At 35.4% G+C, this 14,759-nt stretch overlaps 2 protein-coding genes across 2 annotated transcripts; both read left to right on the forward strand.

Annotated features, from left to right (window-relative positions):
- Positions 1-3,974: 3,974 nt before the first annotated feature.
- On the forward strand, positions 3,975-4,836 carry LOC112293850 (S-protein homolog 18). Its single transcript, XM_024543768.3, has one exon. The coding sequence runs from the start codon at positions 4,009-4,011 to the stop codon at positions 4,441-4,443; it is 435 nt and encodes a 144-aa protein (XP_024399536.2). The 5' UTR covers positions 3,975-4,008; the 3' UTR covers positions 4,444-4,836.
- Positions 4,837-11,468: 6,632 nt separating this feature from the next.
- LOC112293223 (uncharacterized) lies at positions 11,469-14,103 on the forward strand. Its single transcript, XM_024542419.3, has 4 exons — positions 11,469-12,145; positions 12,389-12,484; positions 12,768-12,858; positions 12,988-14,103. The coding sequence occupies exons 1-4, from the start codon at positions 12,131-12,133 to the stop codon at positions 13,683-13,685; spliced, it is 900 nt and encodes a 299-aa protein (XP_024398187.1). The 5' UTR covers positions 11,469-12,130; the 3' UTR covers positions 13,686-14,103.
- Positions 14,104-14,759: the final 656 nt, after the last annotated feature.

Consider the following 14,759-nt stretch of genomic DNA (forward strand, 5'->3'; position numbering starts at 1 on the left):
ACAACCGATCTCGACACGCTCCCTTTTATTCCAATGTTGGTTACGGGATAGGTCGGTCTCAGGTCGTTCAACTTCTGGTACCTATGTGCTGCACGAAATGTGAGGAGAAGATTTACGAGGAGATGATGGAGCTGCGAGGAATCCAAGGTGTCATGGTAGATCGGCAGGCTCAGCGCGTGATAGTCCATGGCTTTATCGATCCCCTGAAGGCCCTGAAGAGAGCGAAGAAGGTGAAGAGAGACTCCCAGCTCTGGAGTGGGGCACCATACGACGAGCGCGACATCTACTTGTCTCCGAAGTATCGCCGCAGTGCTTATAGATCACCTTCGTTGTATCGATCTTCCTTTTACCAGTACCAGCCATCGTTGTACCGAACCCTCTCGTATGAGTTCCACCAGCCTTCGGTGTACAGATCCTCGTTCCACATGTACACCCCTGCTTACAGACGAATTTCATCGGGGCGGCAGCCATGGCCAGTTTACGATGACATGTACAATCCATACTACGTGCCGTACATTGAATCTGGGTTCTACTAGCAATCGGAGCCTGCAAAGCCGACACGATTGAAGCGTCTCCTCGCTACGGAGACATCAATTCTTTTCCGATAGCATTCACTACAGTCATGTACAGAACAACCGTGCGCGCGCCAATTTTGATCGCTTCATATATTCTTCTTCAAAGCGGGGGAAGTTTTTGGAGAACCCCAGTTTTGGTTACTGTATAGTAGGAAACTTAGAACTCAGCAATCTGTGCGCACAGATGCATGTGAGATTCCGTTTGAGCCTTCTTGTAATCTCGACAAGTTTTGCAATTCACTCAGTCAGTTATGTGAATCGTTCTCGCCCCGTGACCTACTCCTGCGTGCGATGATGTGTTAATTCCTGAATGGTTTCTCTCTTTTCATGTTTCGTGTGTCTGTAATGTGTGTATACCGCATAGCACAAAATGAAATGTTTAGGTCGCCAGATTCTAAGCTGCACTATGGTAGCTTAATTAACACACTCGGCATAACAGATCAGTGACATCGTCGTTGGGCATGTCGATAAACTTATTTTTAACTCCAACTGTTTGTCCAAGTCAGATCAGAGACATACCTAGACCAGAAGTGAGTCTCAAACTGTGAACTTTTCTTCGGAATGACCTCGTGTTGCTGATTTTCTCACAAGCATAGATCACTCTACCGCCGATAGAACAATTTAAATCAGTATGGCAGCAATAGAGCTAGCAATGCAACAATGCGGCACAAGAGGAATGTGATTTGAATCGCCAGCCAAAGAGCAAAATCAGTGAGAATGGGGGTGGGAGATGCTGAATCATAGACAGAGGGGGATATAATAATAATAATAATAATAAGGATCGCAACATAGCAGAAGAGAAATAACAGATGCAAAGAAGCCTGGGGCAGCCCAGAAGCGAGCTGAGACGATCAAGTAGAAAAACGAAGTGGGTGTGATTGAACATTGCAGTGATTGAATCTAAAGTTTCAAATAACAGTTTTACAAGTGGAATTTTACAATCCATGGGCAATGGAGCAGTGTAAAAAAAATCAGAAGAAGAATTTAAAGAAGGTGGGTAATCAAAGTCCAGACCTTTATACGGAGAAGAAAAATGGATAAGTGAACCAAAAGAGGATCTCATCAGGAAACTGAGGGGAACACAGCAACAGTGCGAGGAGTGATCAAAATTGCTGAATCAAAGAGGGAGATCAATATCAAACCAAAGCAATGGAGAAAAAATTTGAGGGAATTGCAACAGTGCATAAGAAAGGATCAATGCACGGTTTGAGTGAATGAGGTTCGTTTTGGAAAGGCAGTAGATTTTGGGAATAGCCGAGAAAATAAAATGGGAATTTAGTTAGCAAGGCAAATTTGTGGAAGTTTTACCTTTTGTTAAATAAACATTTTGTTATTGCAATTGGTTGCAAATATTGATATTTGAGAATACACACAGCTACATAATTGATTTATAGGTTTTTATCTGAATTTTTCAAAAACTACAATTTTGGGCATATATTTACAGGTTGCAATTGGGAATTTATTTGGCAATGAGAGTGTAACTTTTTATTGTGAGGTGGTAATTTATAACAAATTTTCTTTAAAAATAAGATTTAGAAGGAATGAGGCAGTTAGAACTTACAAGTAGTAAATTTTATATATAATAAAAAGATAAATAAATGTTATTTCAGATTCAATTGTAACAAAAAAATATAAGGTCATTTTTTACCAAGTTATATATACTCACAAAGAATGTAGCAAAAAATTATATAAATATGAGAGCAATTGATTGACTTTATTTTTCAAATTAAGGTGTATTAATTATATACAATAAGATTAGTAAGTAATTTACCTTCTATTGACAATGTTTTGAATTTATTATATAAAAACAAATGAAACTTACAAAGTGTGTAATTTTATTTCTTATTAAAAGGTAGAATTTACTGTTATTTCATTAAAATTTATATTTTTTCTATCTATAAATTTAAAGTATAAGTAACACATATATTTCTATTTAAAGTAAAACTTTAAATATTGCAACAAAATATTGTATCAATAAAAGAAAACTTAATAGTCTACTACAAAAATAAAAATTGCACAAAATGTGATAAATTAAAGCTCACCAATACAAATTGAGTTTGCATTCTATTATAACAATAATTGATAAAGAAAATAAATCAATTAAATCGAAAACAAAATCAAATAAATAAACTATATTGAGTCATTAATTTATTTATTTTTCATCTTTTAGTAAACTTTTATAGTTTTAATAATAAAAACAACTTTACATTGTCCAGTTGGTCGATACACAATGTACTTAAAAATTATAAGCAAAAAATTGCATGTAAAAAAAATAATATATTATGTTCCATGTACAATAAATTTGTTATTAATCTATTAAAATGGTAGATCTTTGACCTTTTTAAATTTTCTAAGATTTTTCTTCTACTCAATTATTCACCTCTAATATCTCTTATCAACACTAAAAAAAAAAAAAAAAAAAAAAAAAAAATTAATAATAATAAATTCTAAATTTTAACTCAAGTGTGTCAAATCAAATCATTTATATGGTGTTACTAAATCAGATCATATTTGTAAGCTCATTCAACTACTTTCTAGAATTGTCTAAAGAAAAACCTTTAATATATTCTATACATTATTGTTGTCAATCAAAAATAGCATCACTCAAAAGAAGAAGAGAAGTAAAGGAAATATATATATATATATATATATATTATTGAGAAGAAAAACAAACTAACATTTCTGGAAAAGCCCACATGATTGTATTATCCAACCACGCATTTTATGTATCTCTGATGTAATTTATGACATTTTTTGCTGGCGAAAAGGTTATTGAACACAAACAGGACAAACCTCAAATCCAATGTAAGCACCACAGACAGAAGAAGAAAGGATGTGTGCACGAAAATTGGGTTAATGTTGCATCATCCCTGACCAAAAAGAGTTCCAAACCCAAGACTGACTCTCATGCATAAAATATCCACAGCTTAGGGAGGAAGTTAACTGAGGAGCCAAGAGCTAGAGAAGTCAACAGCAGAAACAAGAGGAGAAAATGGGTCTTAAAGCTTCGAAACAGTAGCTATGGTTGCCAATAGTCCTCAATCAAATGCAACAGGGTCACTGAAAACCATGTCACATCACTAGATCAGGCCCCCAGAGTGCACATACGATTGTGAACGAATCCGTGTGTAAAGTTTTGTCACTCTTGGTGAGAGCAGGTTATGGCCTCCCCATCGTCGTTGTGTTTTTTAAGGTTGAGAGCGACAGTGTGTGTCTTCATCTCCCTTTCAGAAGCAAAGAGATTCGCTCCAGCCGATTTGATACTGCTTCCGATCCCAGCGGCATTAATCAGGTGGCGATCGGCACTCCAATCATGGATTCGGGAGTTGCACGGCTGTGTGTCAATCAATTCACTGTGATCAAGTTCTGATCGCCGCCGGGAGCTCCAGAGATGGCCTACTTGAGCAAAGCCATTCATGTATTCATTCTTCACATGTTTCTAATTTCGAGCTCACGGGAGATGTTAAAGATGGCCACACCAGCTCGTTCGGGAGCACCACTCTTCCTGCTGGTCGTGTTGGTGGCGGCTTTCGCGATGTCCACGGCTCTCGCCAGCGACAACAGCGTGACCATCATCAACGATGTCGGGGTCACAATCCAAGTGCACTGCAAGTCAGGGGACCGTGACTTGCACCCGAGGACCCTCTTGAGCGGGCAGAGGTTTGGTTGGGGATTCAAGTCCAACTTCTGGGGCACAACGCTGTTTTACTGCAGCTTTAACTGGGGAGTCAAACACCAGAGCTTTGATGTGTGGAGCATGCAACAATCGTGCTGTTGGTGGCCTGTGTGGACTGTCACTACTCAAGGGTTTCTCTTGGAAGACGCAGGCTGTGGAAAAGCGAAAACCTACAGACATCCATGGATGTAGTGCCAAACGGCTTGCTGCAAATCATTGTGTGGAGCATGCAACAAGACGTGGTTTACAATCTTCCCACCATCTGTGATTCTTCCAAGCTGAAACATGGGAGTAACCTTCTCTGTCCTAGACGATGTAGAGGCCTAGCGCACCGATTCTCCGAATTCACCCAAGCCTGGCCATTCCCCAGGACCAAACTTTCCTTGGTCCGAACAAGATCAGTACTTACAACGGCTCGCAAGCTATAATCTGCCAGTTCTCACGATGAAGTGTCCCAGCGGTACAGTTTAGAAGCGTTTGCAGACAGGTGTTGAACGTAGAACTGAGCTCGATGCCGTGTATTCTCACACACAACTCGTTTGTTTTACCGAACAGAATCATACAATAAATCAGCTTGCATTGCAATCCTGCGTGTGTGAAACTCGACACTGAGCTGTTTCAGAATCGGTTGTGTGTGTGTGTGTTTCAGTGCATGCGTTGTGGAAGAATATAGACCAGGACCGATCATTAAGATCGAAATCAACGAGAAACGAAGGAATGCACCGGATTTGGATCCCATCGAAACAGCTTTATTTAACTGACAAGATGGTGAAGAGGGTGCTTGGAATCGAAATCAAAATTCCGTGGCGAGGTAGCCTTGGACTTGACGGGGGAAACGGCACTGCGACTTCTTCCGCAGGACTGGCTGTGTCTGTCATGGCCTCCACACTAGAGATTTTGGATGAACTCTTAGATAAAGTTTGTTAACAAAGTCATTGAGGTGGTATATTCATCCAAATTTCTGATGATTGGAAGTCTCTACGTGGCAACCAAGTCACCATTATTGCATACATTCTTCTTCTTAGATTTTGTTTCTATTTTACAAAATAGTTTAGGTGTAAGATAAAGACCTAAAGAAGCCTCTTTATTAACCAAACATGGATGACCAAGGAAATAGATGGATAGTAATGCAAGAGATAGATGTATCTAACATTAATTAGTGTGTCATTTCTATTCCTAAGAGCATCGCCACCCATTGGCACCAATGGAGATGAGCAAAGAGTGGATGTCATGGCTGCATGGTGAACTAGTCAAGATAGCCCTGGTGCAATCTCCACCCATTGAGTGAGGTAGTTGACAACAGCCAGACATGATGCCACTTGCTCGCCCTGCACTAGCTCTTTGGAGCCTCTACTGCTAGCTCCCTCCCTCTCCCTCTTCCTTCTTTTGAGAAGCCTCCCTTGTAGAGAAAAGTGACTTTTATTGACTATCTTGCTCTGTGGTTAGTAGAAGCTAAGCACAATGTTACTTATCCTTCCCACACTTGCTCTGCCAAAGCCCCACTCCAAGCCTTAATAGGAGAGAGGCATTTCTCTAATACTTTGCCGAGAAAACAATCCATTCTATTAGGGCCAATAATAAGTCTACAATGGGACTTGTTTTAAGGCTAAGACAACTTCTATAGATAACATCAATGGCCATGCTCTAACTGTACATGTTTCCACTAGTGTGTTGAGGAAGAGAGAGAGGATTTTTACATGTTTTATTATGGAATTTTATGTATAAGATTCTTTATTTTTATAAGCTAAGGCAAATGTAAATTATACATTTGCATTACACATGTATTAATATCATGGTAAAAATTTAAGATTAATTTTATGGTTTTTTTTTATGATTTTAAATTACTAATATTTCATTTCATCTCTTTTTGTAAATTTTAGTTATGAAGATTAAAAAATTAAAAGATGGATTTGTAAACCAATGAACACAAGTAAATTCCAAACTGCTCAAAGGCATCTTCTAAAATTGAATTCAATTTTGCAATGTTTTAAGTAAATATTTTTCAATCATAAAAATAACTAGAAGTAGCATATAAAAAAGTTTAATTTTTTAGGATATTGTTATTTCCAAAAAAAAACTTGAAGGTTTTGAAAACATTATAATTAATTGAAAGATTGATACAAGACTAAATCTGAAGTAAAAAATTCATAGTATATGTTTTATAGGGATGTAGTTGTGATCCAATTTAAAAGCACTTATCTATAAATTGATTTATTAGAAATTTTCACTTATATTTAAAGAGTATTAAGGATGGAGGATTTACATTTGTTAATCACAATTAACCACAAACAGTTATAATCATACATGATTTCCAAGCACTGTTTATCCAAGTCTAAAATCTATTTGTAGATAGAACTAAATCTTTAGCTAAATAATTCAATGACAATTTAATGAATATTGTTACAAATAACATTATTTTTTTAATTCTAAAAATTATCTATTTCAAGTGAATGGAAAAAGAAAAAATATTATCAACTTTCACATTTATACTTATATGTGAATTCAATGGGTACTTGTTTTTTTTGTTTTTTTAAACAAGTCATAATTTTTAAATAAAATTTGGATGATGTTGATATATATATATATATATATATATAATGCTTCTTTGCTTAAAAAAAAACCAAACCAAAGAAAGAAAATATATCCATGAAAGTTAAAAGTTACTTCTATATTTTTTTCTGACAATCTAGGAAAAGAAGTTCGTATTCAATAACCTCATGTCACCTTTTATATATATATATATATATATATATGTATGTATATAATTTTGTTGAATATTTATCATAATAAAAAATTTAAGACTTGAATGTAGGTAAATTTTTGGATGTATATATATATATATATATATCAAAAATATTTTAAATTAGTAATTTTTAAATTTTTAATGAGTTATTGCAAATAATTTTTTTTAATGTACAAACATAGATTCTTAGATTATGATTTTACTCTCTTTAAATGCATTCAGATTCATAAAACTTGGAAATCATGTTGTAAAAACCTCAAATTTGATACATCTACAAAACTTTCATATGATTGTTGTTTCTTTAATGCAATTATATTAATACATATTTTCGGAAAATAAGAGAGAATTATTAAAGATATTGAAGAAATACAATAAATAAAACACAAGTAAGTAGAAATCAAAAATGTTATACCCAAGAGAAGTGTAGAATGAAATGCCTCTCACTTCCAACATCCTTTACTTATTGGAGGAGTTTACATCTATTGTAGTTGAACTTTACCTATAATCATCTTCATCCTTCTTTGCTTCATCTAACTAAATCCTAGATTCTTCTTAACCTAATTGTCACATTAGTAACTTATCTTAGGTAAGTTGCCTAAGGTAATATGTTCTTATTTTAACAAAAGATAGAATATGAAATAGAAAAATCAAAAAATAATGTTAAAAAATAGTAAAATTCTTGTGGTTAATATACTAAATTCACACTAAATGGTACATTTTTGTGTTGTCGAAACCTAATTGTTAAATACATGGATGGATAAGAGAATGAAATTAATAAATAAATAAATAAATATAAATAAATACAAAATAACTAAAAAAATTCTATATTATTGCTTTGTGATGCCATATGTTTCATGCCATTCATTTCATGCAATCCAAAAAATCTTATTTTGACATACTATTATTTTAAAATTTAAAAATATTTAAGAAAATTTTTTAAATTAAATAATTGATAAAAAATTTAATAAAATAATATATAAAATTTAAATCTAAATGATATTTAACTTGAATACGATTTTTTAATAATCATTTAACAACCTTTAAATAATTTTTTAATAAAACAAAGATTCAAAAAATAAGACTTTTACTTAAATTTCTCATTCACACTTTATCATATAGGTAAAATAAATGGAAAAATGTTTCAAATACGAAATCTAAAGTGAAAGTTCAATATAACATTATACCCATGTCCTTCTACTATGAGATATTAGAAATTTTGTCACAACTTGTTTCATACTAAATTTGATATATAAGACATAAATGAATGTGAATGTGAATGTGAACAAAGCTAAACCAAAGGGGCAACTTTGCATTTAAAATTCAATAACTACTTATTTCCATTTCAAAATTATCATCTTCTAATCATAAGTTTAAAAAATATGATCTTGTTCTCTTAATATTAGAAACAATTATTGATGAAATCATCAATAAAATAAAATAACTCCTTCATTAGAAAGACTGGCATATACCCCTCCCACCAGTTTCTTTCCAAATTTATTTTTTTAATTATTTGTATTTCTCCCTTTTTAATGCATAGACTTCGCCAAAAAAACGTGAGCGGCTTGCAATTTGCCTGAGCAATCAGAGAGGATGAGGCGTTCATCCAACAGCAGGACATGGATGAATGACGGATGAATACTAGATTAATTGTGGAGGAATGATGAATGGCTTCCAATGTAAAAATAAAAACCAATGACAAGGAAGGATGCCAGGTGTGATGCCAACTCCTCAATTTCTTGGGTTGGGTATAGGTCAAAGCATGGGCCGGGTGGAGCCCATGACCACGGACGTCATGCATCGGCTCCAAAGAAGGAAGAGACGCCCCACGCAGGGGCAAGAGTATGGGGATGCGGGCATAGGGCTGCCGATCTGATCTGACTGTTCTGTTCCCAGTGTCAGAATAGGGTCAGTTAAGATTGGCCTACATGAAATAACCAGCGGAGGTGATAATAAATTTCATGAAAAAAACTAAAAAGAAAAAGAAAAAGAAAAAAGTATACATAGCATGGTGAAACCAATTTTATTGAATTTCCTCCATCTCCTTAATCTAAATCTATCATTTGGTTTTGAATTGGCACACAATTCCATTGGTTTGTATTCACTTGCATACTAGATCAAACTTGATAAGGAAGACAAATTCAAAACAAAATAATGCACACACACGCACACACACACATATACACATACATACAGATATATATATATATATATATATATATATCAAGAGTTTTAAAATAAAATTTTATAGAATGGTTGCCCACTACATAGAAAGGTCTATAAATTTATTCATTTTTATTACTTTAAAAAAAAAAGGTAAGTTGTACATCTCATTAATCCTTCTTAAAACATAGATGTAAACCAAAATGTGATTTACAATTTGATTTGGCCTATTGTTGAAAAGTTGCTTTTTTGAGTGCACTCAAAGTGACGAAGTTTCTTTTCTTTTCTTTTCTTTTAAAGTTTTTCACCCAGAAATTGGGGACAAAGCCTTGGTGCCAGTTTTTTCATTCCTGTGCCCCTTCCAAGGCTTTGAGGTTATCCAAGTGGACAATACTAAAAGGATATTATCCAACCCAAACTTGAAACACAGACACACTTTTATTTATTTTCACAAGTGTTTGCATAAAGTTTGCCACTGACTTTTGAATCCAAGACCTGGTCACAGCTCTTGTCTTTGTTGTAGCCCTGGGGAATTGAACCTCACTCTCTAGCATCCCCAAGTTTCTAGATTGTTCTCAGATCTTCTAGAGTTTCTCTTCCTTGCAATGAGAACTTTGCAAATCACCATTCATCAACTGAATGAATGTTTGACTTGTGTTTATTGTCTAAACTGATAAATAAATTTCACTAAAGTAACAATGCTTTGAATACTAAATTTTGAAGCAGTGAAACAAATGGTGATATTCCATTCAAATGAGCAAATGTTTACTTTCACAATGGGAACTCAAAAATCACTATCAGTCTTAAGATTATTCAAATAAAAAACATATTTAACTTGGTGCATGTTAAACATAGATTAAGATTTAAAATATTAATTAATTTTATATGCATACTTCCATAAGTATGTAGGTTGAGAACTTTCCCAATGAAACTAGCATGTTTGTTCTTGACTAACCAAAACATAGTTACACTTGCTAATAGAATTTTGATATTGAATCATATACATACATGGATATATGTACGTAAAAAAAATATACAAACAGAATGTAAGTATGTATGATTGTTACTATATATATATATATATATATATATTCATTATTTTATACAATTTAGCATGCCATCATTTGTATGGAATTAATTTATTATTATTATTATTATTATTATTCAACATAGGTCAAATGTTTTAGAGAATTAAGAATTGAATATACATAACTAATTAAAAACCACCAAACAAAGTTGTATAAAATAAATATCATATGTTTTAACACGTAGATAGATTGCAACAGTTTTATAAAAATTAAAATATAGTAAGACCACACCTTTATTTTGATTGATTAATCAAAATTACTTCCTGGCAAAAATTAAATATTTCTATTGTAATTTTTATTAAATGTGACCTAAATTTACAAATATAATAATATATTTTTTAAAATTTAATTATTTTAATATATCTACATAAAAAATTTATTCTTCTAAAGATATTATTTTGATGTCATTTATTTTTTTAATATTAGTTTTTTGAGCACATTTTTTTATCATTTTTATTTTTAAAATACTAATTATAAAAAAATTATTCAATAAATTTTTGATATGTATTCTTTGAATTCATAAAATTTAATTTTATAAAAGATATATATACTAGTTTCAAATATAAATACATACATACATATACACATACACATATATAATAAGTAGTGTATTTTGAATTTTTTTACTTGTATAAAAATGCTTTGATTCTTTCTACACATTAATTTTAAAAAAATGTATATTCAAATAAGATTAAAAACATTAGGAGCATTCTGAAAGATAACAAAATCAAACGTCTCATTCAACCAAAACTTCAAAATAACATTGGATACATGTTAATAACCTTTTCAATTTGTATTTTAAAATAATCTTTTCAAATTTTATTTTAATTAAAAAATGATGGAACATACAAGCAAAAATTAATATTTGAATATATGTATATATATATATATATATATATTATGAAACACGTTAAATTAAACAAGAAAAGAAGTTGTAAAAAATAATCGATTTTTTTTTTTTGTAATCTAAAAGAATAATCAAACTTATGATCCATGATAGAACACGACATCCTTTACCCAGTTCACACTCCAGAATGACATGAACAAATGGATGAAAGTATGAACGAACGACTTCCAACGAATGACCAGGGAATGACGAAGCACGGGTACGGGTCCATAGGCGCGGAGGAGGGGTAAGGAGCGGAGATAGGTTCCAGCGACGTCGCCATCATCAGCTTGGCCTTATGGAAGGGAATCCTGAGCTGGAGAGCGGGCTAAGAGCCCACCCCAATTTTCAAAGCGGACCACCACCGCCGCTCTCCCCGAGGCACTAAGTGTGCTCCAACTCCAATTTTGCGTCCCACTCGGGGCTCTCGGATTGATCCATCGCAGTGAATGAGAGAGCTTCAAGCATTTCCTCCCATGCCTCTAGATCCCCGCATCACCTCATTGTTTTCTCACTCTCTCACTCTCTCTCGCTCGCTCTATCGCTTATTTAGTAGGCCGATTTATGACGTATTTCACAGTTTTTTTCCTTGAGCAACTTGTTGATATATTGTCTTCATATAATATTGCGTTCGGGACTTGTTGCTGGAATTCACTTGGCTGCACATTCTTCTCGATCTCCGGGGTTAACCAGGGTTATGGAGCTCTTGTTTTCATAGAGTGATGTTGGATTTTGGTGTTGGTACAGTCCTTCTAGTGAGTGCGAGGGGATTCGTGATTGCGGCTGGGCGCTGTGGTGGTGTTCGCATTGCCGTGTGTTCCTGCTCTTCGCAATTTGGATTTTCCTTCGGGTAGTTGGGATTGGTCGTAAGTTTGGAGTGTAGGTGTTGCTCTTCGGGAGGGAGTTAGTGTGCTTGGTGTTTGAATTCTGTGAGAGTACTCTCTACGCTGGTTGATTGGTAATTGGGAAGACAAATTTAGCTAGTTGATCATCAAGACGACAATGACAGACATCGAGGTTAGCACACTTCTGCTGTTGCTCGTTGTTCTTACTTTCTTTCTGTTTTTATTTTTTTAAGATTATTGCACTAATACCTTAATTCCTTTGTGGATGGATTCAAGGACGGCTAGTGTCTGACCACAGTCTTGGTGCATGGGGCGACTGATCCACGTGCTACATAGTAAAAGTATTTTCTTCCTTCAAGAGACGATGGTACCCTGTATGTTCCTAAGAAATGTCATTGTACGTGGTCGTATGCAGGCTTGTTACATGGGTGGTCCTGCCCCCCCATGGCTGGATAAGAATGCATGGTACATCCCTGTGCAAGTTAAAAAGGAGTATGCAGACAAAATGCCAGTAAGTCGATCAGGATCAAGTCGATGCTTTTGGGCTGTGGCTTGATGATCTTAAGTTTTCTGGATAATCGTCATTTCTTTCGAACGGATATCATGAAATAAATAATTCTGCTCAAATTTCTCGTACTTCGTTTCGATGATACTTTATTAGGCTGAGCATAACTTCTCCCAGATTCAATCTCCTCATTATTTATATCCTTGAAAGATTTTATCCTCACTTGGCAGGCTCAGTTCAATTTACACATGTACTTGGAAAATTGAATTGTTGGCCGTGGCTCTTGTAGAGGATTGGGTTGCACAAAGTTGAACTGAAGGTGCATATGTGTTGCGCCAAATGCGCCGAGATAGTGACCGAAGAAATCAGATATTTAGGAGGTAAGTCCATTTTTCAGTCATCCTTGATCAGAAAGAACATCCATTCCAATTTAACATTCAAACGACATGTCAGGGATCCATCTGACCGTGTTCAATTTCGTTTATTGTCGTTTCTATGATACATTGCAGGAGTGTTTGATGTGAAGGTTGACCAGAAGAATTCCAAGGTCACTGTCACCGGAAGACCAGATCCTGAAAAATGTCTGAGGAGAGCAAAAAGAGTGGACAAGCATGCAACGTTTTGGCCAGCGCCACCTCCTCCACCCCCCGTAGTGGTAGTGGTGCAAGAGAAGCCCAAAGAACCAGAGAAGCCCCATGCGGATGAGGAGAAAAAGGAAGAGAAAAAGGAAGAGAAAAAAGTGGAGAAGAAGGAAATGAAGGAGGAGCCAAAGGAAGGAAAGAAGAAGAACAAGAAAAAACAGGGAGAGAAAAAAGAAGAGGCAAAGGAGGAAAAAAAAGAGGAGAAGAAAGAGGAGGTGAAGGAGGAAAAAAAAGAAGAAAAGAAGGCTGAAGGTGAGGCCAAAGCTGAGGAGGAGCCCAAAGAAGAAGAGAAGAAGGAGGAAAAACCCGCTGAAGCAGAAAAGACAGAAGAGAAGAAGGCTGAGGAGAAACCGAAGGAAGAACCCGCGCCATCTGCACCAGCAGCGGCAGCAGTGCAGTATCAGCCCTCTGAGTATTCAACAGACGAGGGGTATCCATTTGACGGATACAAGCCGAGCCAATCTTACCAGCCTCTCTACCCCGATTTTAATCATGTGGGATACTATAGCCCACAAGTCCCGTTCCTCAATCCCAACTATTTTAAGCATGTCAAGATTGCATATTGAGTTTGCCATGAACTATTATACTTTCAGTTGATGAAAATTGCCGAAGTATACAGGACTGATAAGTATGACTCAGCTGCATGCATATTGTGGTTCTGAGGCATCATTAATTTACAGTACTAGATAACTGTAGTGTAGGGTCTATTGTTCGGAGAATCATAGCTCTACGCTTTTCATACTGCGGGGAGTAGAAAGTCAGGACTTTCATTTTCCCTTTTCACGGAAATTTAAGTTAAGTTATCTCCTAGCAGTGCACATAGAGAGAGGTGGTGCTAGTAGCGATATTTCTACGAATCAAATGTATGTGGTTCGTGGTGGATCTCAACAAAACATTTGCAATTACAGTGCAGAGCACGACAATGTCCCCTAAAAAATAATTGTGAGGACTCAAAATTGGTTAATCATTCTAGCTCTTTACTTAGATCTCCATCTTCTCACATCTCAGGCGTGCAGTACTCTAGTTTATGGCACATCACACTATTATTTGTGTGCCAAAATCTTCCAATGACGCATGCCTAACGATGAACAAGATGTGTGTCGTATCTTCTTATCTGTAGTAAGTGGCTTTGCAATGGGCTGGAAAAGCTTGGCTGCACGGAAACGCAGCACCTGGTTGGAATTCCCCTCTAGATATAATTTTCGACGTGACGTTTATTTCAATGTCTTAAAGTTTTGTCAACAAAGCCTGCGGCCTTAAATAGCGAAGCTTCGATGCCATTGTTGCTGGGAAAACATCGGGACTGGCAGCAGTCCCTGATAAGATCAGTGCTCGTCACCACAGCTCGGCCGAACCACTGCTTCTGTTAATCTGTTGGGAAGATAGGAACAGCTCTGCAACATCTCACTCATTTGAGTGAAGACAGCTACAGCAGTTAATAGTCCTCCGTCTACGTGGGAAATCACTGAGCATCAGGATTAGTGCAGGTGATCAAAAGGCAGTGCAATAAGTGAAGGAAAAGCGTTGACTAAGTTATTGATGCTGGCCTACCTTGCTGCTCTTCGAAGCCCTAATTGGGAAAAGTCAATGTGTGTGTGTTTGTGTAGATTGTGAGATCTACGTGAAGTTGCGCTAGTTTC

This window comes from Physcomitrium patens, chromosome 16 (assembly GCF_059467195.1).
Source record: "Physcomitrium patens ecotype Gransden chromosome 16, ASM5946719v1, whole genome shotgun sequence".
Lineage (NCBI taxonomy): Eukaryota > Viridiplantae > Streptophyta > Bryopsida > Funariales > Funariaceae > Physcomitrium > Physcomitrium patens.

Excerpts from the sequence above, each read along its gene's own strand:
- LOC112293850 (XM_024543768.3), top strand. The coding sequence starts at position 4,009 with ATGTTTCTAATTTCGAGCTCACGGGAGATGTTAAAGATGGCCACACCA.
- LOC112293223 (XM_024542419.3), top strand. Across the intron at positions 12,485-12,767 it reads AGTATGCAGACAAAATGCCA|AGGATTGGGTTGCACAAAGT; the intron begins GTAAGTCGATCA and ends TGGCTCTTGTAG. Across the intron at positions 12,859-12,987 it reads AGAAATCAGATATTTAGGAG|GAGTGTTTGATGTGAAGGTT; the intron begins GTAAGTCCATTT and ends GATACATTGCAG.